The following is a 26,498-nucleotide window of genomic DNA, read 5'->3' on the forward strand; positions in this document are numbered from 1 at the left end:
CTTGGTATTAAACAACAGTAATCCATACAGTAAAAACTATTTATACTAAGACAAACTGATCGAAAAAGAGTTTAATTTCCCTGGTCGCGCACACAGCCTGACGACAGTAGCGGAATGTGAACTAGCAACCCTTAGGTTGAAATTTCGATATGTCCTTCATCCACTTAGCATGATCGTCAGAGTGGGAGTTAAGAACGCATGTTTTCATCTTTTTGTCCAGCCAACCATTTCAACTGAACACACATCGTTGCATCCCACGCACGTAATTCTCGTCATTCGTATTTGTTTAATTCGAATTAAACTGCAACATATCATGTACAATTGCCATTGTTTACTACCGGATTCCAGTGATTTATGGCTGCAAGCCTAACATCCTTGTCTCACAGATTAAAATTATTTCATTTGTATGGTTCAGCCTCGACAGCGTTTTTATGTAAGTATGGAATGAGTCAATAAATTAAAAGAAAGCTGTCCCCGCTCATTAAACAACCGATGGGACTACAATGGCAGAAATGCTTCGAGGTAAATCCGATTAGCAATTGGTAAGTCTAGCAGATCTCAGTCAGAATTAAACTAGATGAACGATGAAACATGTAAACTTTGATTACCGGCCAAATTTTTCAATCCCTCTGTCTCGTGTGTTCGGTGTTGAACAAATCAGAATAATTGATTGAGTTTTTGGAAACCTAATGAGTTTCAGATACATACGGCAATGGCAAACCACTTCAAATTAACACTTTTGCTGACAGATACAAAGGGTGTCTGTGTTACAAGAGTTGCTCAGAATGATTGCTGCGCGGATTTCTTCTTAATTCCATTTGTAACTACCGTTGTTAAGCATTTCAAATTATAATGGTCGAATAAGCCGATACATGCGAAGTAAAAGTTTCGCGTCATTCTGATCTGTATCATAGATTTAATTCTACAAAATGTATCGGTTGTTTTATCAGCAAATGCTTGTTGTCTCTTTTAACTTCATAATCATAAAACCTCATACTTACACACACACACAAATACAATCACATATGGTCATATACACAGACATAAACACACACAGGTATTATGAGTGTGTATATATGTATATATATATATATATATATATATATATATATATACATAGAGAGAGAGAGAGAGAAATTGATACAGCCACCTAGCCATCCATCTATCCATCTATCCTTACATATGTGTATATATACATGCATACACACATACATACGTACGTGTATGTGTATATATATATATATATATATATGTATGTATGTATGTATGTATGTATGTATATATATATTACACCATTCATGTGTTCTGTTGAGGCTTGGTCTATTTCTATTTTCTATTATTTGTGTGACCTCCGTAATTTGTCCTAGTATTGTGTTTGTTCTATATGCCGATAAGATTCTAAAATGTTATCAACCGAGCCTCCACGTACTAATTGAGCATGTTGGTATATTCCTAACGCGGGTTTCTCCTAAATTCCCGACAGTGTCTAATTATCGACTCACCTATGTTATGTGCTGTCTCTCCAATATACATCGTTGTCTTGTTTCTGCACCGTCTCTCTATATACCTTATACTATAGACTACATTCTTAGTTTTACAGTTTACCTGTGGGCTTACTCTACACACTGTACAGTTCCTATCCATACCAGATATTCTTTTTAATGGGTATGTTCTACAGACCAGGGATTTTATGGGGCTTCCTGGCCTTTCTACTATATTAATCCGTAGAATCATCTTACCTAAGAACTTCGTAAGTTTGCCTTCAAAGCGAATAGAACACCTCAGTATTTCTGGCTTGCATACCATGAATTGACCTTACCTATCTTCCTTTTTGTTTTTTCTATGCTTTTCAAAGTTTACTTCTGTATAACGGACGGGTCCCATTTGCGTCATTCCCTGTGATGGTCTTGCATTCTCTTATGATTCCTTTATAGACTGTGATCTTGTCTCTTTGGCTGTACCCAGAGAAATGCATGCAGTGGATGATGTGTTGTATATGTTTCCCCAATTCCGTTGGGTTGCATATGCGGAAGACGTTTTTCATCACCCTTATCAAGTCAGCTATTAGGATAGTGAACTTGTTATTATACGCAATTGCTGCGTTCCAGTGGACCAGGTATTTGGAGGTCATAGGTCTGGCATAGCGCGAATGGAGAATTTTGGCCTCGCTATTCCTAGTTTCCAGCCTCAGTTCAGTGTGTAAAACAGGTAGTTTGTAGTTGAGGTGCTTACTAGGGATAATCTACTGTTACCCTAATATTCTGGTGGATGGAGTTAACTATTTGTGGATGCTCTCCAAGGTTCTAGCTTCTATTTCAAGTTCATAGATATTGTCTTGTGGAGGTGTTTTTGGTACTATGTTGATATCAACATAACGGGGGTACATGGTTAGGAGCTCTCAGCTAAGCGTTTTTGGGTCTCCTATCCCACCATTCCATAAAGGTTAGCCACATCGCCAGTGATACCGACATCCATAGCTGCATACTTTTCTTGCGTGTGTGCGACCACTTTTCTCACCTGACCATAATTTTCGGAGGTCCGTATCACTCTGCGCCATCCTTTCCATCTTTCTTCGGGGGTTTTCTTGGCCGTTGAGATCATAGTTGGAGGTCTAGCTCTTACTGGTCTATTGGGGTAGAAACAACTATAGTCGGGTTTGTCTAAGTACTCTTTGTCACATGTCAGTTTATGGAGGAGACCCAGTTCCACTGTGTCAGTACCACGTAACTCCGCGTCGCACTCATGGTCATCGTCACGCATTTCTTCACTTCAAAATCAACATTGATGGATGGGTATGGGGATACCACATCCATACTGCCTATTACGCACCTCGTCAGGCTGCAGGCGCAGCTGCTTTCGTTGATTCTGCTGAGGAAGTCTTGTGTGCCGTCACACACATCCGGGGTCATCTTGGTTAAGGGGCCTATGATCATAGAGAAGAAGAATGAGATTCTGTAATTGCTAGCAATGTTAGCTTCGCAAACCTGTCTTGGTGGTCCTGCCACTGGATCGGTGGTCACTTTATGATCCTTGCAGAGTTCATACAGCGCTCGTATGTCGTAATTCGAGGCTTGAAAATTGCGGCTCGTGCATTTCTTTTGCCCCAGGATGTTTGACCACATCATCACGTGAGCATTGAGGATCTTTTCTCCTTCCTCATGTGCTCGTAACAACGTTCCAGCAACAATTTTTCAGTGCTTTCAACGGTGTGGCCAGCCGTGTGTGTGTGTGTGTGTGTGTGTGTGTGTGTGTGTGTGTGTGTGTGTGTGTCTGTCTGTCTGTCTCTGTCTCTCTGTCTCTCTGTCTCTCTCTCTCTGTCTCTCTCTCTCTCTCTCTCTCTTTCTCTTTGTATCTGTGTTACCCCACCCCACCCCACCGCTTGATAACGGTTCGGCAAAAGAGACCAATAGAGTACGTACCAGGCTTAAAAATAAAAATACTGGGATCGATTCATTCGACTAAAAATTCTTCGAGGCGGTGCCCCAGCATGGCCGTAGTCTAATGACTGATACAAGTAAAAAGATGAAAGACAAATAAATATATATAAAAAAAAAGAGAGAGAGAAAGAAATCAAATATCGCCTTCGAAGAGGACTGAACGCAGAATTCGGATCAAGAGGCAAAAGTAAATAAGGAACGAATGTAATTAATGTATGTTTTGATATTTATATCGGCTTAACGTCGATTTCAGCGGGACGCGTACGTGCGTACGTGTGTGTCTTCTGTGTGTGTTGTGATGTTGTGAATGTTGTGTGTGCGTGCGAGCATATTTGTTTATATCGGCCTAAATTGAAATTGTATAAAAGAGCTTTGTGAATACATTTATGTAATAGTTTAAAGCGATCCATTAAACGACTGATGTTCCCAGGATTTAGAGAATTAAAGTCAACCACGCTGAGGAATACAGTATAATATCCAAAGACCATGCTAGAGAATACTAAAATACTGTAATTATACACACTCCGCTGGTTCAATATCGTTTCGATAATCAAAATAATAAATATTTGCAGAACGTTTAAGCAAACATTTCTAGAGCAGTTTTTTTTTGTCAAGGGGAATAACTCTCATTAGAGTCCTTTCCCTTTGCAACTCAATAACCTTCATGGCGAATTCAAAGTAATTTAAAGTCAACAAAAAGTCAAACAATCGACGGTCAATATAAATACCACGAGGTCATCGAGTTTATCTGTGATCAATAATATTCCAATTATGACCATCCTGTCTTTTGTTTTTCGATTAATGAGCATCTCACGAGGGTATGATATAATGAAAACATATATCATGGCAGCGTTAGTGTGATAATGGTACGTGTATCGAAGGGTGAACATTCCTAGATTTGGAGATCGATATCTTACAGTTTAGCATGAATATACTTTTCTACTCTATGCACAAGGTCTGAAATTTAGAGGGAAGAGCCAGTCGATTAGATTGACCCCAGTACGCAACTGGTATTCATTTATCGACCCCGAAAGGATAAAAGGCAAAGTCGACCTCGGCGGAATTTGAACTCAGAACGTGGCGGCAGACGAAATACCGCTAAGCATATTATTACCTCCGCTTTAGCGAAGGCAGAAGTATTTTCCATAGTTCTTTACTACGTAAAATATCAGGGAAAGAAACTCAACTGTTTCTTAAATACAACTGAAGAAAATGTTTCCCATGAACTCTTAAAATGCTTTCATTACTATTTTGCTTGTATATATTCCCCTACCCTCCAAAATAATCTTATATTGACCCTCAGCTGTTATATGGATCCCGGTTGAGAAACACTGATGTAAACCATGAACGAGATGGTTACATGATATTCATATTGGTCACGCTTGGGAATCCAGCCGGAAAGTCCAATGACAGTTGCTTCCGACAGGACCCTATAGAGCAATGCTTCTCAAACAGTTTTTCTCTCCAATAGACCCCTTTTTATTCGTATTTTACTCAGATGAACCCTCTTCGCCATTCGATGTTATTTTATAGTTAAATATTATTACCTCCGCTTTAGCGAAGACAGAAGTATTCAGTTCAGTTGTGTTTGTTTCTTTGTCCATGAACAAGATATCCAACCGTTGGATGGATTCGGATAAAACCTTCAGGGATATTTGGCCTTGAGACTGGCACGAATTGATTAGATTTTGGGATCGATCCGATACCGAACAAGGATTTTAGATTATTATTATTATTTTTTTTTTTTTTACTTAATTTTTGAGAGCGGTCGGGTTCCTTTTTAGTATTCTTGTTTGTGAGAACAGTCAAGTTTATTCCAGATATTCTCATTTTAAAAATCATCTCTGGCTAATAGTTAAGAGGATGTTGATGCTGCCTTGGCAGAGGTTTGCGCTCTCTGAGTGCTCTTGTTCGGAATTGTTTTAAAAATTGTTGAAATATTATTTGTATTGTAGACGTATAACCAATTTATTGCAAATAAATTTTAACTACAAAATCTTATATAGACACCACCAAGGGCCACATGGAGCTCGATTGAGAACCACAGTTGTAGAGGATATACCTGAGGACTACCGCAACAACCTTCTTAGAAACATTCAACGGACGTGGATGGATGGATGGATAAAAATTCTCTGATGTGTTTAAATAGCTAAACAAAAAAGAACAAGGGAGGTGACTCTAGTGAGAATAATTTATCGAAATATTTGGACAATAAACCTGCGTAGATAGGAGGGGATCTACTCTACATTGTGTTTTTATTACCTTTGTCTTAGCGAGGGCAGAGGCATTGTTTTCAGTCGTGTCTGTTTGTTTGTTTATTTGTTTGTTGGTTTGTTGGTTTTCCGTGGACAAGATATCTCAAGAACCGCTGGATGGATTCGGATGAAACTTTCAGGGATGTTTGGCCTCGTGACTGGCACAAACTGATTATTAGACTTTGAGATTGATCGATACCGGACCAGGATTCTGGATTATTTTTCCTATTTTTTTTTTACTTAATGTTTGAGAGCGGTCGGGTTTATTTCAGATATTCTCATTTTATAAATCCTTTCCAGCTAATCGTTGAGAGGACGTTGGTGTTGCCTTGGCAGAGGTTTGCGCTCACTGAGTACTCTTGTTTTATTTATCTTACACGGCTACTTGGGGTTGGGGGATATATTTGGTTGCTATTTCTAGAAGTTTGAATGTCCAGGAAATTGTGGGGACGACTAGGCTTAATCCGTGGTTCCGACCTCGTACATACGTCTACATCAAAAGTTCTCAACTGGGATCCATATAGCCTCTAAGGGTCCATATAAGGCTTTGTGGGGTCCACGCAACAAAATAGTAAATTAGGGATCTACAATAGTATTTTAAGGGCCCCAGGAAAAGATTTTGCTTCAGATGTATGTGTTGGTATGTATTGCAAGAAACAATTAGGTTTCTTTATCTAACATTTTATATAGTGCAACCTATACAAGATCATGTGTGAGAAAAAAAAAAGGGGGGAATTTTGGAAGAAGTGCCTATAAAACTAGATTTTAAACATCAACTGGTTATGGGGGTCCACCAGAATAAAATAACAATCAGAAGGGTCTATGGATAAAAAATATTTGTGAAACCTTGGTCTACATTAATGACGACCATACTCATGGCCCGTGCTCTATTGTTGTTCTAGTAGTAGTAGTAGTAGTAGTAGCTATTGTTGTTGTAGTTGTTGTTGTTGCTGCTGTTGATGATGATGTTGCTGCTGTTGCTGCTATTATTTAAATACATGCGACTGGCCTCTCTCTCTCCCTCTTAATTTATTTCTTTAAATGCATATACGTACATATATATAGCATAAAATCAGTAGTTGCGAGAGGTGAGATAGATTTAAGAGTTTCTTGTGATTTCCATATGATTATGACTGCGACCCATTTCGCAACATTCTTCATGTAGTATCAGCTTGGAAACGTCTGAAGTACTCGTACACTTGTGTGCATCTCATACACTTCTCTCCTTACACTTTTTGCAGCTTTGCACGGGTCTGTGAGCAAGTATCGCCATGAAAACTTTCTCTGTGATGGTCAATACGACGATCACACTCTCTACGCACCTTCCTTCCAAGCACTGCTGTAAACACCGAAAGTGAGCTAGAACGTTAAAAATTTGTGCGCGTGCACAGCAGAGTTCAAGGTCAATCTTTGCGAAGCGGCTTTACTCTGTGTGATTTAGCTTCGTCCGGGTACTTATTGATCAGAACTCGTATATTGGATGTATATAATATATGTGTGTGTGTATGTGTGCGTAGATAGGTAGACAGACAGACAGACAGACAGACAGACAGATAGATAGATAGATAGATAGATAGATAGATAGATAGATAGATACATGCATACATACATACATACATACATGCATGCATGCATACATACATACATGCATACATAGGTACATAGGTACATACATACATACGTACATACGAACATACATGCATACATAGGTACATAGGTACATACATACATACATACATACGTACATACGAACATACATACATACATACATACATACATACAGATATGCTAGGAAGCACACAATATTTCGTTTTGTAACCAGTATAATAAAGTTTTGCAAGTCAATATTGTTCCTTTTAGTGTTAGCAGTACGATATTCTAATTTTTAAGTTTTTCTCAATAGATTTTCTATAGAATTCAAAGCCAGCATTAAATATATATATATATATATATATATATATATATATATATATATATATATATATATATATATATATATATATATATATATATATATATAAATATATATATATATGTGTGTGTGTGTGTGTGTGTGTGTGTGTGTGTGTGTGTGTGTGTGTGTGTGGCCGCCTACACTTTTTTCTGCAAAATAGGAGTAGTTTATCCTGTTCAGGCTATATTATTAGCATTATCCTGCGTTTGAGAATTTAAAATCACTTCTTTAACTTTCTAAGACATCTCAATGCCTCTAAAAGCAAACTTCGATTGTTTGTTTACGTTCATCGTAATCTGAATTTAACATATATATACATACATATATATACATACATACATACATATATATATATATATATATATATATATATATATATATATATATATATATATATATATATATATATATATACTACAATAGCCGGAAATATTTACAATAACCGGAAAATGACCTTTCAGTTCACCCACTTAATCGAATAATCAAGTGTTATCATTTTAATGATCTTAATTTATGTCAACACAATGGAGTTCGATTAACTACAGTTTTTGATAAAGTACCACAAACGACAAAACACATGTAAATATAAACAGATTATCTGGTGGAGGTGAGGGAATCTTCTTCAAACAACGTTGTATTTTTTTTTTTTTTTTAATAACCTTTCTGGCTAGAGAAAAAGGTCAAGCTGGCACAGTCGTTAGCACGATGGGCAAATACTTAGCAGCATCTCGTCCATCTTTACGTTCTGAGTTCAAATTCCACCGAGGTCGATCTTGCTTTTCATCCTTTCAGGATCGATAAAACAAATACCAGTTGAGTACGGAGGTCGATGTAATCGACTAAGCCCCCTCCCCGGAAATAGCTAGCCTTGAGCCAAAATTTGAAACCAATAACTTATAGGGACGAGGCTAGTCGATAGCGTCGACTAGCATTGTTCTCAAATGGTATTTATTTCATCGACTACGAAAGGATGAAAGACAAAGTCGATCATCGGAGGAATTTGATCTCAGATCATAAAGAAGAAATGCCGCTAAGTATTGTTGTCCGGCGTGTTAACGATTCTGATGGTTCGCTGACTAGTCCAATGACTAAAATAAGAAAAAAAGTGTTTAGTTTTTATGAAGGGCCTTAATATTTTTAAGAGTGAGTGTAGTAATGCCAATCTGATTTTCAATAGGGTTATTCAGTGAGTTATTGAAATTCCTTTTTGTTTGTATCGTACTTAGTGTTTTAACGGGCAATTCATTCGGCCTTGTGTAATCGGAATTTGGCTGCTGTTTGTTTTATCTAAGTAGTGATATGGTTGTAAATGTGATTGTGCTTAAGCACTTTTTTCTATTTAAGCAGTCAAATATTGGGTCGAATCATAGATAATTTCCGCTTTTGGGAAATAAATTGTATCGACGGATTTCGAACTTCAGAGGTTTAATATTGAAACGGAAACTACCATTTTTAAAAGAGCCTTATCTGTTATTCATATTTAGGCAGTGAAAGTGTGTACATCATAGTTTAATATTAAATTTCACTCTCTTAAAATGGATGAAGTGACAGTGCATATTAGTCATGTGATGTGGGAGTTTAAGAATGGAAAAAAACTCCAGAGAATATATGTGTATATATATATATATATATATATATATATATATATATATATATATATATATATATGCGAGTAAAAATAAATACAAAAAAGGTGGGGTCTTTTGTATGATTGTGTATAGAGGAATATATTATTTTGCTTAAAAGAGTTCCAACACTGTCTGTTTTTTATGTTTTATTTATATTCCTGCAGAACTAATGTGGGGTATAGAATATGGAATATACAATATATAATATGATATACAATATACAATATAAAATAAAATAACATAAAAATGGATGGCACCATGAAAGAAAGTATTGAATGTAGATGAAATATTGAGTGTTCAATATAAAGGATCAAATATATAAATATATAAATATAAATCTATATAAAGGCGACTCGAGTTTCAGGGTTATTTCCCTTCGTCATGGCTGGTATGACAGGTGTTGGCCAATAGTCACTAGAGATTAAATCAAAACCATTTAATTCCCACATTTACTTATGTTTAACAACTGAATGAATTTAATAAAAGTATCTAAATATGAAACATCGTGAAAATTGCTTTGAAGTCCTTCTTGAGCGACACATTTTTCTATTCGAGTCAATACAGAATTGCAGGATAGTATTTATGGAATTTTGATTTACTGTTGGGTGACTTTTGGCCAACTCTCTCTCTCTCTCTCTCTCTCTCTCTCTATATATATATATATATATATATATATATATATATATATATATATATATATATATATATTATATATATAAATTTAAATGATAGGGGGGGGGGGTTGAAAAATTGAATATTCATTTGATTAATATCAATTTAAAACCAGTGGCCTAACAAATTGAAAACTCTGAAGATGCAGAAAAATTATATTATATATATAAGAGGGTTGACCACTAAGTGGACATCCATTTTGCTAGAAGACCACTTATTGTCTGACCACTAAGAAAAGATTGTTCTCAAGACCATTTTTCTTCTTAGTGGTCAGACCATAGGTGGTCTTTTTCTAGCAAAATGGATGTCCACTTAGTGGTCAACCCTCCTATATATATATATAATATATATATATATATATATATATATATATATATATATATATATATATATATATATATATATATAAAGGGGACCACTAGGTGAACTGTTAATATGCTAGAAGAAGATCTCCTTTATATATACATATACAATAATCCTTTGTGATCTCAGATATTTTTTCTGAATCTTCTTGATTCTTTTAATGAGCTTGTTCCCTGGTATTAAATTGATATTAATTAATATCCAATTTTTTACCTTACTGTTTTAATTTATGTAATATATATATATATATATATATATATATATATAAGTTTATGTATATATTAATATTATCTCAGTTTAAAAAAAACTTTGACAATGTAAATATGTTAATAGTTACCATGGCTAGCAAAAATTACACAAAAACAAAACAGGATATCACACCCGTTTTATGGATAGTGATACCAAGTTAAAGTGATGCATTTTGAGTAGATATGAATACTAACAATAAATGGAGCAAAACTCATATAAAGGAATATAAAGGAACTTTTATTTATATGCGTTTTGCTCCATTTATTGTTATTATTCATATATATATATATATATATATATATATATATATATATATATATATATATATATATATATATATATATATATATATATATATATATATATATATATAAACGTATAATGAATAAACGTTCCAATTGTTCAGAACAGCTTTCATTATACCTTCCAATATATTTCGCCTTTCGCCTCAGTGTCACTTGAGCACTTCCAGCAGCAGTCCTATGTTAATTTTTCCTTCGGTTTAACGAAATTACTTTTCGACTTAACGAAGTTATAAAATCATCTTCATATTATCCCAAATGTGTAGCATTAAACATCCATCACAGCTGATCTTACCAACCGGTTTCGCGTAACGAACACAATGGAGTGTTATGTAACAACGGATTATATAACTTTATACTACATATAACAGCTAAATCTGTTTTGTATCGTAACTTGCCGTCTTAGAAAGGGAAGGACATGCACTAAATAATGTAATAAATGTCCTTCCATTTCCCAGACGGCAAGGTGCGATATAAGACAGATATAGCCACTATTTCTCGAAGATTGCTCAACCACTCAAGCGTTTAGTAATATTGTTGGTTCGTATGGCACAAGATCGGACTTAATGATGCAATACTAAAACATAATCGAACGTCATGAAAGGTGGTGGCGGTGGTGGTGGTGTCTGAACTTACAACAGATGATGACAAAGTTAGTAGGAGTAGAAGTATTAGTGTTTGTGGTGGTGGTGGTAGTAGTTGTGAAAATATGCACTTTTTCTCGTTATTCAAGTATTGCATAACACATAACTTTCACAACAACATTTAATCTTAGATGGGTTAACCGGTACAAACAGAGTTATCTACCCCTTTTTATCTTGTCAAATATATTCTGTGGTTGAACTAATTGCGGTTTATCCATTGATAAAACACCCCGAGGTTCTTTTCTACGTCATCTATCTCATTATTTTGTTGACACACAGTTACTATTTATTTAACTGTCACACGAGGAAGACGAGTCCCATTTCTTCACTGACTGCTATGTAAAGGTGCTTGTACACTACCGATGATATACAATAATAGTAAGTTACTTGTCATATCGTTACTTGCCAATTTCGTCTAATTTTTTAATGTGCATTTTTAGAAGTTTCCGGTTCTCGTTTATTTGTTTTTATTCATTCCTAATTTCTTTCTTTTTCTTTTCTTTTCTAAAATCATTTTGTATCGTTTGTCAATATTAATAGAGGTGCGAGCTAATAGAATTGTCACTTCGCCGGGGGAAAACGCTTAGCAGTATTTCGTCTGCCCTTATATCCTGGGTTCAAATTCCACCGAGCTTAACTTTGTCTTTCATCCTTTCGTAGCCGATAAAATAAGTACCAGTCGAACACTTGGGTAGATGTAATCCACTTATCTCTGCCCCCGTATTTGCTAACCTTGTGTCAAAATTTGAAAGCAATATTATTTATGGACATACCATACACACATGTATATGCATATACCTCTCTTTATATTAATATTCAACTATATATATATACACACACATCAACACATATATATATTATTCTTTTACAAGAACGGTGTTGACAGTGACTTCGTAGTGTCTGTCTGATTGTGAAAAACTAATAAATATGAGCTCTACAAAAGAATTATTGTGCAATCCATCAGTTTTATTTAAAATTGTTTCTATTATAACTCTAAGGTGGCGAACACGCCGGACAGAATGCTTAGTGGCCTTTCGTCCGTCCTTACATTCTGAGTTCAAATTCCGCCGAGATCGACTTCGCTGTTCAATTCTTTCGGGCTCGATGAAATAAGTATCTCTCGACCTCTGGGTTCGAGCGATGTATTTGATTACCCCTTTCCTCCGAAATTTCAGGCCTTGTATCCAGCATAAAAATTTAAAAAATGATTATAACTCGGCTTAAAAATAAACAAATACACAAACATGAATGCGCACACGTGCAAGAGGAATAAAGTGAAAGAAGAAATGTTTATTTAATTAGTTTACGACTCTATTTTTGCATCATGCATTGTTTAATGTTTACCTCTTTTGAAGCGGATCATCGAAAGAAATATATACACATATTCAAATACACGTTTTATATTTAATCGGAGGGAAGTTACAAAATTAACTCAAGAGCTAAGAGTTTCGTGTATGACACCAAGTTTGAGAAGTATCATGAACGAAACTTGGATCTTGACACGCTTTCGTGAATTACTTTCGATTCTAAAGTTAATTACAGGTGCAGGTGTGACTGTTGTGATAAAAAGCTTGCTTCCCAACCACATGACTTCGGGTTCAATCTCACTGCGCGGCGCCTTGGGCAAGTGTCTTCAACCATAGCTCCAGGCTGACCAAAGCCTTGTGAGTGGATTTGGTAGACGGAAACTGAAAGAAATTCGTCGTACATCTATATATAAATATGTCATTGCACAGGGGCCATGCGGACTCCCGCCTTTGCTGTGAACTGGAATTAATCTTCTCTCTGCTCCTTTTCGCCACATGGGCTCAGCTCACCTCCTCTCTTCATCTGACACCAACCTCACCCCCGTCTCTTCATTTAATACCAACTCCACACACACTAGCACGGGCCACTTCTCAGCACCCACACCACACACCATCATACACACTACACACCCACACAAACACATAATACCTGAACACAGACAATATATACTCCCACACCCACACAAGCTCATAGTACCGGAACACAGGCTATATATATATACATATACACACAACATGCATTAACACATACAACATACATAGATAAAGATAACTTTGCCCATATATTTACACCATACACATACATACTGGTCACAGACAGACACACACTCTTGTACATGCCTATGGGTCAATGAGGGGTCAAGGATACTATGAAGGGGTTGATGGTTTAAAAAGTTTGGGGACCCCTGTATTAATATGGGTATTAGTAGATGGTGAGTGGTATGTGTATGATAGTTGCATGCAGTGGTGGGATATGTATGTAGTTGTGGGCTGTGTGTATCTGTGTGTACATGTGGTGGGCTGTGTATATCTGTGAACTGTGTATATATGTGTATTTGTGTGCCTGCAGTGAGCTCTTTGTGTTTGTGTTTCTGTGTAGGACTCTGTGTCTGTGTAGAGGGCAGTGTGTGTGTGTGTGTGTGTCGAGAGCTGTGTATGTGTGTGTATTTGGCGGGCTGCTGTGTGTAGGTATTAAAAATATATTAACTAATCTTCTTAAGATATTCATTAATCCCATGAACTTGAGACAAACTACAGGCACAAGCACACACACACACACACACACACACTCACAAATATATTCACTTATACATGCTTCCACTCACATTCTCACACACCAACCATAGAGGCAACCACTTTACTAAAAATAGAAGCCAAATTCTCTTTAAATCACACCCTACTGGCTTAGGGTGTGAGAATATTATAGTCCTAGATATACAAAAGGACGGAATGGTCATGTCTGGAATGGCTTTGATCATAAGTTTACTGATTCAACTTTGACTCCGGGCTAAACAATTATTACAAGTTTTAAATGCAGCACACATGAGTTAAGTGATTCCTGATGTCGTTACTCGACTTGCTAGAAATAGCAGCAAAATTGGAAAACATCATTGCACTCTATTTACTTAGAAGTAGGACACAAGGACATGCTGGACAGTATAACATACATACATACATACATAGGAACGTACAAACATGCATACACACATACATGTATATATATATATATGTATATAATCTATCAGCGACTTCAATTTTAAATACATACCTGAACCAACAAGGGACCCTCTATGTGGTCGCTCGACTTGCTAGAAATAACAGCAAAATCTCCTGAAAATATCCTCACACCATAATACATTAGGAGTATGATACAAGGACATGCTGGATAGTATTACATACATACATGCATACATATATATACTCTATCAATGACTACAGCTGTTTAAAATACACACCTGAAAGCGTCTATGTGACTACACACCTGCACACATGGTATTTGACTACATTTAAGGATTATTGATTGTAAACTTTGTCTTTGTTTTATCACCTATTTTTGCATGGGTCAGTACATAATAAATGACATGATTTTGGTGTTCGTCTACAAATTAGAAAGTAGTGTTTCAAGCAAGGAAACACAAACATACACTCGCACACACTTACTTGCACACATACACTCACACTCACACACTTACGCTCTCACACACACACACATACATACACACTTGCACACTCACACATTTGCACACTCATACACGTATACATAAACTCATACCATGCATACACACACTCACATACGTACACACACATATACACATTCACACGTGTTCATAGACACACACACACACACACATTCACACACTCACATACACTTGCAAATTCCCACACACATACATATATATATATATAGTCTTGACACTGTGTGGTAGTTGTAAATGAGTATCACTGTTATACAAGCAGTGTCATTCATTTCCAATATTTTGCAGGATCTCTGTGGTTTTTGTCAGTTTACAATTTTGTTCCAGTTGTTTTCAAGTTTGGCACATGGATTGGGTTTTGTATACTAATTACAAAAATAAAATTCATTTTCCCTATAAATCCATAATTTTTCAAATTTGCATAATTTGGGTATTTTGCATAATTTGGGTAATTTGCATAATTTGGGTAATCAGAAGTGGGTATTTTACACTTCATTAGGTCGAAAATTTCTATTTCCATAGTAACCAAAGCAAAGCAGCACTACGTGTTGCATAACTGATTACGAAGAACTGTTTCCATAGTAACCAAAGATGCTGCGCATGTGCACATGGAGGAGAAGGAGATTCGAGGAAGATAATTTATTTCATAAAATCCTAATTTAATGTTTTGACATGCCGATGCCACCCCTCCCCGCTGATGATGGAAGAGACAGTGAACGTGCTGTTTTCTGATTAAGTGAAAATTCTGAAAATTATCAAACTTTGAATACCTGTAAAATTTTTTCAAAATTCTTCTAGAGTAAATGAATAGGAGTGGCTGTGTGGTAAGTAGCTTGCTTACCAAACACATGGTCCGAGTTCAGTCCCACTGTGTGGCACCTTGGGCAAGTGTCTTCTACTAAAGCCTCAGGTCGACCAAAGCCTTGTTAGTGGATTTGGTAGACGGAAACTGAAAGAAGCCCGTCGTATATATGTATATATATATATATATATATATATATATGTATGTGTGTTTGTGTGTCTGTGTTTGTCCCCCCACCATCGCTTGACAACCAAAGGTGGTGTGTTTACATCCCCGTAACTTAGCGGTTCAGCAAAAGAGACAGATAGAATAAGTACTAGGCTTCCAGAGAATAAATCCTGGGGTCGATTTGCTCGACTAAAGGTGGTGCTCCAGCATGGCCGCAGTCAAATTACTGAAACAAGTAAAAGAGTTACAAATTCAAATTCAGCATCAAAAATTATATCTATATGATACATTAACCCTTTAGTGTTTGCATTATTCTGCCAAAATTAATGCTTTTTCATCCACATTATTTTGAACTAATCATGCATTATCTTGTAGCTATGAGATTTTGATGAGGTAGCTGTTAATTTTTAAAACGATATTGTAGGGTTGGTGTGAGAGACCAGATCTGGCCAGTTTGAACATAAAACAGGCAGAATACTTTTGGCTGGATATGGCTGGTTTAAATGCTAAAGGGTTAAAAAAAATTTTTTAAAGATAATTATAAACAGTGACAAAAACCACAAAGATCCATTCTGCAAACTTGTCTGACCATTTTGGAAATATTACTATACTTGGAAACAGTTAAGAGCTGGTGACGGGAAACAAGGCTGGCTCAAGGTACCGGCAACTCAGGCAGTCACCCGGGGCGCCATGTGCTTTTTAGTCCACATTTTCAGTTTTGCTCCTTATGAAAGTTTTAAAAAACTATACTTGCAAGGGTGTCAAAGTTCAGCTTGCTTGGAGCATCAGCAACCCTAGAGCTGGTTCTGACAGGAAGAGTATACAGCTGTAGAACATCTGCCTCCATCCAATCATTGCAGGCATGGTATAGTAAAAATTAGAATGGTAATGGTACTGAGGTACATGATGGGCTTCTTTTCATTTTCCATCTGCCAAATCCATCTACAAGACAAAATAATCCTTTCTACTATTGGCACAAGGCCTGAAATTTTGTGGAAGGATTTACTTGATTCAATTGATCTCATTACTTGACTGGTGCTTGTTCTATCAACCTTCAATGAATGAAAGACAAAGTTGACCGTGGCAGTATTTTAACGTTAACAGTTTATTGATAACTTCTGTTACATTCTTAAAGAATGAACTGCCTAACAGTTAACAAAGTTATCTTTTTGGTTAATGGATTAATGGTTAACAAAGTTAGCTTTTTGGTTAATGGATTAATGGTTAACAATGTTAGCTTTTTGGTTAATGGATTAATGGTTAACAAAGTTATCTTTTTGGTTAATGGATTAATGGTTAACAAAGTTATCTTTTTGGTTAATGGATTAATGGTTAACAAAGTTATATTTTTGGTTAATGGATTAATGGTTAACAAAGTTATCTTTTTGGTTAATGGATTAATGGTTAACAAAGTTATCTTTTTGGTTAATGGATTAATGGTTAACAAAGTTATCTTTTTGGTTAATGGATTAATGGTTAACAAAGTTAGCTTTTTGGTTAATGGATTAATGGTTAACAAAGTTATCTTTTTGGTTAATGGATTAATGGTTAACAAAGTTATCTTTTTGGTTAATGGATTAATGGTTAACAAAGTTATCTTTTTGGTTAATGGTACCCACTTTTGTATTAATGGTGTCCACCTTAGATATCGTTGACTTCTGCTTCCATTTATCTCTTACTTTCTGTTATACCTTATACAATGTCCATTCTTCTTACACCTTATCTTGTTGCTGTATCAGGAGTATTTTGGGAATTATGCTTATCAGTATTGTGTCTATCTCCACCTATAATTAATTATTATTATCATTATTATTATCATTATTATTATTATTATTTTATGTTTGACTTTTGTTTTGCATTTGTACAAGTTGGATCCAAGTCTCACCCAGAGACTTCAAGAGACAACAAGTTAGAAGTTCATGTAGGTGTTATGCCTAGGGTACCATATATTTGGATTTGTACATAGTGTTGTTCTAGAGAATGCTTAAGAAACCATAAGAAAACTATGTGTTTGCTTTAAAATTTGAGATCACATAGACAGTATTTTACGTAGGATATGGGCAGTTCCCATGAGCATATTATTATTATTATTATTATCATTATCGTATGTTATTTACTTTGTATTATATTATACTTATTTATTGTGCTTTTACTTATCAATTTTTCTATATGTGACAGTGGATTTTCATCGATGAGTTCGTGAACCTTGGTTCTTTTCCCTAGCACAGAATTTTGTCAGTGAACAGGTCACGGTCTCAAAGCGACGAAAATATTTTGACAAATTAAATTTAAATGTTGAAGTGAATCTAATGGATTTTGTGTGTTATTTTAAATGGCTTATAAACACCTTCCACGCTGCAATTGTATACATTACAATGAAGTAGAGAAATTTGAAAAGACAACACGAAACCGGTTATTTCTCAAAATACAATGTTTATATACCAAAAAGATTTTCTAACATTTTTCTAACATTTTTCTGACATAATTTAAATATATACTTTAACCATGTAACACAGGCCTTCTATAGTTTTTTCACTCTTATTATCTTTTATATATATATATATATATATACACACATACATTTATAGTTGAAATTTATAGAAAAACAAAAGACAAAGACAGGTGTATGAACAACAAGCAAGTGTAATAGTTTGACTGTCAGGGAAATGAAAAAGTCTTTTACGTTTTGAGCCTAAGCTCTTGAACGGAAAGGAATAAGAGAAAATGAACAGAGAAGGAATGAAAAAAAACTTGTAGATTTCAGCAGTCCAGCCTGGCGAAGGATTGGGGGGGGAAAAAATGGAAAGGAATGGCGATAATGATAAAAAAAAAAGAGGTTGAATGGAAGGGAGATAATAAAGTACTAGTGATCTCAAGAGAAGGTGCACTTGCGTGTGTGTGTATGTGAGAATGGTGTGTATGAGTATATATATATATATATATATACTCTTTACTCTCTTTTACTTGTTTCAGTCATTTGACTGCGGCCATGCTGGAGCACCGCCTTTTAGTCGAGCAAATCGACCCCAGGACTTATTCTTTGTAAGCCTAGTACTTATTCTATTGGTCTCTTTTTGCCGAACCGCTAAGTTACGGGGGACGTAAACACACCAGCATCGGTTGTCAAGCATTGTTGGGGGGACAAACACAGACACACAAACACACATACATATATATATACATATATATACATATATACGACGGGCTTCTTTCAGTTTGCGTCTACCAAATCCACTCACAAAGCTTTGGTCGGCCCGAGGCTATAGTAGAAGACACTTGCCCAAGGTGCCACGCAGTGGGACTGAACCCGGAACCATGTGGCTGGTAAGCAAGCTACTTACCACACAGCCACTCCAAGGTCAATGCATTCAACTAAAAGTTCTTCAAGGTGGTGCTGCAGCATGGCCACAGTCTAATGACTGACACAATTAAAAGATAAAAGATATGTATATGTTACTTACTTATATTTCTTTCTCTTCTCTTTACCAGTTCTCAAAAACGTAATTATCAAACTATGTCAGACAGTGAAAAAGAACCCCTCATCCAGTCACCTCCAAGAAGAGAACGTTTGGCTTCTGAAAGGAGCACCCATTCCGAACTGAGTGTTCACAGTATAATTTCATCTCCTGACTCGACAGGCTGCAAAATATGTCCCACTTTCCTCACAGAACTTGGATACAAAGAGAAACTAACAGTTCTCTTTATGTGTTTAATTACTTTTGTACAATGTCTCTGTTTCTCTGTCCTGGCCCCCTTTTTCCCCAAAGAAGTAAGGACCCATTTTCTATTTCTCACTTATAACCATTCATTCATTTCCCTTGTTCACTGTGTGTGTGTGTGTGTGCAGGTCTCTCTCTCTTTCTTTTCTTCTCTTTTACTTTTTCTTTCTCTGTTTTCCTCTCCTTCTTTTCTCTGTTTATCTCCCTTTTCCTCCCCCTTCCCCTCACTCTGTTTCTCTCTTTCCCTCAATCTTTCTCTCTCTTTCCCTCAATCTGTTTCTCTCTTTCCCTCAATCTTTCTCTCTCTTTCCCTCAATCTTTCTCTCTCTTTCCCTCAATCTTTCTCTCTCTTTCCCTCAATCTTTCTCTCTCTTTCCCTCAATCTTTCTTTCTCTTTCCCTCAATCTTTCTCTCTCTTTCCCTCAATCTTTCTCTCTCTTTCCCTCAATCTTTCTCTCTCTTTCCCTCAACCTTTCTCTCTCTTTCCCTCAATCTTTCTCTCTCTTTCCCTCAATCTTTCTCTCTCTTTCCCTCAATCTTTCTCTCTCTTTCCCTCAATCTTTCTCTCTCTTCCCCTCTTTCTTGCTCTCTTTCCTTCACTTTCTCCTTTCTCTCTTTTACTCCTTCTTTTCCTCTCTCTTCCCCCCTCCTTCCACTCACACTTTCAATGTTTAACTCTTCTGCCTCCCTCCCACCACCACCACCACCAGCAATCATTTACCCAACGTTCTTCCTCTATTTCTCCCTTCTCCTTCATAATTCTTTAGGCTGAGTTGAAAGGATTAAATTCTTCAGAAACCGGAATGATTTTTGGTGTTTTTGAATTGATGATCTTCTTAACAGCACCAATCTTTGGAACATACGTAAGTTTGATGATTTTTATTCCTTCCTTTCTTTGTTGTTGTTTATCTTGAAGACCTGCTTTGACCTTTTTCTACTCTAGGGCACAAGGCCTGAAATTTTGGGGGAGGGGGCCAGTCAATTACATTGACCCCATTATGCAACTAGTACTTAATTTATCAACCCTGAAAGGATGAAAGGCAAAGTCGACCTCAGCGGAATTTGAACTCAGAACATAAAGACAGACCAAATACCGCTAAGCATTTCACCCAGCATACTAATGTTAGACCTGCCTTTGGTTCAGAAAACCTATGACCAAAGTCAATCCAGCCGTGACTATCATGTTATTTTATTTACACAACATGTATTTAAGAATACATATAATGTCCCCTTCCTATTTTTATAGAATCTATGTGTAGGGGTGGTTGTATGGATCAGCACTAGCATAGCTGTATGGTCAGGAAGGTTGCTTTCCAACCATCTGGTCTTGGGTTCAATCCTACTGTGTGAGACCTTGGATAAATGTCCTCTATTATAGCCCTGGTGAGTAGATTTGGTTGATGGAAACTGAAAGAAGCCCACTATATATATATATATCATCATCATCATCATCATCATCATCATTTTATAAGTTGTTGTTTGTTCCTTCTTGAGCCATGCCTGGCTCATAAGGGCTGGTTTCCTGGTTTTATTGGCGTATAGGTTCCCCACCTGGATGAGATGCTCGTCCGTTGCAGGTGAGCTGCTAGATGCAGGAGGAAAGAGTGAGAGAAAGTTGTGGCAAAAGAGTCAGAAGTTCACCATTACTTTCTTCCGGAGCTTAGGTGTTTCACTAAGCACACTCATTGCCCTGTCTGAGATTCGAACCCGTTATCCCTCGACCATCAGTCCACTGCTCTAACCACCAGGCTATGGTAGTAGACTCTCCCACCTGGACCAAGACCTTCTGGTTCATCGCAGAGTAACTCCCCACTCCCCACCTCCAGCTGCCACTGATTCTGGCACACATGTGCAGTCAACATCAGTAATATAGGAATGTCTTATTTGTTTAATCAACCACCCCCACCACTACCATCATCACCACCACCACCACCACCACACACTACCATCACATACCACCACCATCACCACCACCACCACCACTATTACAATCAACCATCACCACTCTATTCTCCTCATCTTTTCCTTTTCCCATTTCAGTTAACCAAATTTGGAATTCTGTTCACATACATATCCGGTTGTTTTGTGGCTGGTTCCTGTGCCATTATATTTGGGTAAGTAAACCTAAGAATCATTCTTGCAACTGGCGCCATTCTTCATTTTATTCATTTATGTGATGTGTGGTTTTCTTATCTGTGTTGTTTAATCCCTGAAGGCACATGGCTTAATGGTTAAGGTATTTGGGCTCACGGCTGCAAGGTCACGAGTTCAATTCTCATGACTTCTCTCACCCACCCTTTGCTCTCTCTATTTTTCTCTTTTGCTCTCTCTCTCCCTCAGTTTTTCAGTATCTCAGGATCAGTAAGATTGTGGTTTCAATTCCAGGACCAGGCAATGCATTGTGTTCTTCATTTTACATTGCCCCATTCCATGCAGCTGCTAAAAATGAGTAGTCTTAGAATGGATCGGCTTCTTGTCCAGGGAGGAATATATATGCCACAGAAAGCAAGGATGGCGGGGAGCTGGCAGAAAGGTTAGCACACCGGGCAAAATGCTTAGTGGTATTTCATCTGCCGTTATGTTCTGAGTTCAAATTCCACCGAGGTCGACTTTGCCTTTCATCCTTTCGGGTTCGATAAATTAAGTACCAGTTAGGCACTGGGGTCGATATAATCGATTTAATCTGCTTGTCTGTCCTTGTTTGTCCCCTCTATGTTTAGCCCCTTGTGGGCAATAAAGAAATAAGAAAGCAAGTAACTGGTCCTATACTCCTTAAGGAGTAATGTGGACTAAGCCATATGGACTTAAAGTGTATATATTGAAAGCCTTCTAAACTGTAATGTTCGTCCTTTTTTCTTTTTCTTTCTTCATGTTACAATTCTTTTCCATTATTCTCACATTGTGTCCAGCAGTACACAATATAAATATCTAACATGTAAACTGTTTTAATATTTCGTCTCTTCCAGAGTGTTAAAATGGTGCCCTGCAGGTAACGTCTTCTTGGCAATGTGCTTTTTAACAAGAGGTGTAGAAGCTTTAGCTGTGTCTGCACATTTAACGGCAAGCATGGCTGTCATTGGTTACATTTTTAAAGAACGTGCTTCTTTAGCAATTGTAAGTTCATATCTCTCTTTCTCTCTATCTATCTATCTATCTATCTATTTATCTATCTACTTATCTATCTATCTATTTATCTATCTACTTATCTATCTATCTATCTATTTATCTATCTATTTATCTATCTACTTATCTATCTATCTATCTATCTATTTATCTATCTATCTATCTAGCCCTCTCTCTGCATCCTTTCGTTCTCTCTCTCTCTTTTTGATTTATTTTATACAATATATATTTTGTACATATGTGGTGGAGGGGGGTGCTGAAAAGTTCCTGGCTTTGGGTAAAAGAAAAATATACCAGAGGATCAGTTGATTATTCAACATATTCACCTGTCATATTCACCCACTTATTGCAGTGGTCCTTCAGTTTTTCTAAACCCTGTAAAAAAACTTGAAAGGTTGGGCCTCCAACCAGGCCTTTCACATTACCCTTAAAGCCAAGAAATTTTCAGCATCCCCTCATATATATATATATATATATACATATATATATATATATATATATATATATATATATATATATATATATATATATATATATACTTTTATTCTTTTATTTGTTTCAGTTTTTTGACTGCGGCCATGCTGGAGCACCGCCTTTAGTCGAGCAAATCGACCCCAGGACTTATTCTTTGGAAGCCTAGTACTTATTCTATCAGTCTCTTTTGCCGAACCGCTAAGTTACAGGGACATAAACACACCAGCATCGGTTGTCAAGTGATGTTGGGGGGACAAACACACACACACAAACACATATATATATATATATATATATATATACATATATACGACAGGCTTCTTTCAGTTTCCGTCTGACAAATCCACTCACAAGGCTTTGGTCGGCCCAAGGCTATAGTAGAAGACACTTGCCCAAGATGCCACGCAGTGGGACTGAACCCGGGACCATGTGGTTGGTAAGTAAGCTACTTACCACACAGCCACTCCTACGCTTATATATAACATCACCTGGTAGAGTCCATAAAGTTTCCTCTCAGAGGAAACAATGTAAGCTTAAATAATAAACATCTTGGGCCTCACGGAGGCAATGACCAAGACCTTTGGCATTATGTCGTGCTTGAGAAGAAGACCCATCAAGCCGAGAAAAATCGCAGTCGTGGCAGATACTGATGTCATGCATATGGCACTCGTGCCGGTGGCATGTAAAAGCACCCATGACACTCTCAGAGTGGTTGGTGTCAGGAAGAGCATCCAGCTGTAGAAAACCATGCCAAATCAGATTGGAACCTGGTGCAACGTGCCAGGCCAGTCAAACCATCCAACCCCTGCCAGCATGGACAACGGATGTTAAATGATGATGATGATGTGTAAGAATGAAAAGCATCACATGGTTGAATTGTGTCCACTAATTGGATGACACGTAATAAACAATGCTTTGTGTTGAGACAATTGGAGTTGTTTCAGTAATGGTTACAACCCAATCATGTTCATGTTGCAGGAAGAAGTCCCATTTTTACATTGACTTTGTTAAGGTCAGTTTTGCTCTAAATCTGCATTTAATTTAATCTTTGTTGTGGTTACCCTTAATAAATTCACGCTTTCTTTTAACAGGGTTTTATAGAAATTTTCAGTGGTCTTGGTATGATGGCTGGCCCTCCAATAGGTGGTGTACTCTATGAGGTGAGTATTTACATTTATATAGCATTTATTCTTTCATTCATTAACAATCTGATGAGTATCAATAAGACTGTACTGCTTTTCTGAGGAGGTCTAATAGGAACCATGCCAAAGCAGACAGAAGAGCTTGGCATAATCCTCTGGCTTGTCGGTTCCTGTCCAAGTGTCCAACCCATGCCAACATGGAAAAAGGAACATTAAATGATGATGATGATGGTTTTTCCTATTGTATGAAATTACTATTTGCATGATTTATTTTCCTTCTAATTCCAGCTTGGAGGTTTTGGTTTACCATTTTGGACACTTGGTGGCATAACAGTCACACTGGCCTTCATTTCTTGTTTATTGATGCCATCGATCACAGGTAGGCATCATCCGTTTTCTAAGCTCTTTTACTCTTTTACTTGTTTCAGTCGTTTGACGGTGGCCATACTGGAATACCACCTTTTAGTCAAGCAAATTGACCCCATCTATCTATCTATCTATCTATCTGTCTGCCTATCTATCTATCTATCTCTCTCTCTATCTATCTATCTATCTATATATCTATCTATCTGTCTATCTTTCTGTCTGTCTGTCTGTCTATCAATTACTGAAACTAATGTAATTGACTTGTCCTTTCATCTCAAAAATTGCTGGCTTTGAAACCTGCAATGGACTGGCATCCTGTTCAGGTCAGAGAGAATGTTGTGATTTCAGTCATAGATATGCCAAGGAAACCGGGGAAACCAGCCTTGTAAGATCTGGGGCTTGAGTGAAACTTATAAAAACATATGTGCTTATTGCCAGATTAACATCTAACAAATTCTCTCTTTCGCCAACAGATGACAGCAAACAGAGCAACCAGTCGAAGCTCGCCATGTTGAGAAGCCCTTATATTCTGTGTGTTTGTTTAGTTATTGTTTGTGCTGCCTATGGTATCACCTTCCTGGACCCAACCCTTTCACTACACCTGGAAAATAAGGTACACATTGATTCTCCCCTTTCTTTTGAAACTGTTTCTTGTAACGCCTCATTATTTTATCCTCCTATTTCCAAAACTTCTTCCTCAATCCCTCCATCATCTCACTCATCAGAACAAGGTCATCTGCATACAGTATTTCCATTATCAATCCCTCTCTTGCACTCTCTGTCAATTAAGTAAGTACCAGTTATGCACTGGAGTAGATGTAATTGACTTAATCCTCTCCCCCTAGCTGCCCCTATGGAAAAAAATTTGAAATTATTATTATTATTATTATTATTATTATCATTAATAATATTATTATCATTAATAATATTATTATCATTAATAATATTATTATCATTAATAATATTATTATTATTATTATTATTAATATTATTATTATTATTAATAATATTATTATCATTATTATTATTATTTTATTTTAGTTCCATGTAAGTACATTGTATGTTGGATTAATCTTCCTGGCAGCCCCTGGAACTTACACCTTCTCTGCTCCTTTAATCGGATGGATAAATGACACCTGCGTAAGTCTTTACTCATCATACTTTACTCTTTGTCTCTCATTTATTACTGTCGTTCTTCAGCTCATGTTTTTACTTGTTTGCAGTCAGTCGTTGGATTGTGGCCATGCTGGAACACCACTTTGAAGGGTTTTAGTCAAACGAATTGATCCCTCCCCCCAGTACTTATTTTTAAGTCCAATACCTATTCTATTGGTTTCTTTTGCTGAACCACTTAGTTACAAGGACGTAAACAAACCATCACCAGCTGTCAGTAGTGGCAGTGATGAGGGTGGACAAACATGAAGGTACACATGCATGCATATATATATATATATATATATATATATATATATATATATATATATATATATATAAATAAATATATATATATGCATATATATATATATATATATATATATATATATCATCATCATCATCACCATCGTCGTTTAACGTCTGCTTTCCATACTAGCATGAGTTGGACGATTTGACTGAGGACTGGTGAAACCAGATGGCTACACCAGGCTCCAATCTGATTTGGCAGAGTTTCTACAGCTGGATGCCCTTCCTAACGCCAAC

The 26,498-nt window shown here is 36.6% G+C and overlaps 1 protein-coding gene across 3 annotated transcripts in view; it reads left to right on the plus strand.

Moving 5' to 3' along the window:
• The window catches only part of LOC106870509 (MFS-type transporter SLC18B1), an 86,847-nt gene that overhangs the window by 43,849 nt on the left and 16,500 nt on the right, over positions 1-26,498 (plus strand). For 2 of the 3 annotated variants that reach the window (XM_089340649.1, XM_089340647.1), the window contains exons 2-9: positions 19,466-19,745; positions 20,463-20,558; positions 21,736-21,809; positions 22,662-22,809; positions 24,384-24,452; positions 24,723-24,813; positions 25,274-25,413; positions 25,842-25,940. In XM_089340649.1, the coding sequence (XP_089196775.1) occupies positions 19,491-19,745; positions 20,463-20,558; positions 21,736-21,809; positions 22,662-22,809; positions 24,384-24,452; positions 24,723-24,813; positions 25,274-25,413; positions 25,842-25,940 (972 nt within the window). In that variant the 5' untranslated portion in view covers positions 19,466-19,490. Of the gene's footprint in view, positions 1-11,269; positions 11,883-19,465; positions 19,746-20,462; positions 20,559-21,735; positions 21,810-22,661; positions 22,810-24,383; positions 24,453-24,722; positions 24,814-25,273; positions 25,414-25,841; positions 25,941-26,498 lie in introns of those variants that run through there. The other variant, XM_089340648.1, reaches the window with a different exon arrangement.

This window comes from Octopus bimaculoides, chromosome 23 (genome assembly GCF_046866305.1).
Source record: "Octopus bimaculoides isolate indiv1 chromosome 23, ASM4686630v1, whole genome shotgun sequence".
In the NCBI taxonomy this organism is placed as follows: Eukaryota; Metazoa; Mollusca; class Cephalopoda; order Octopoda; family Octopodidae; genus Octopus; species Octopus bimaculoides.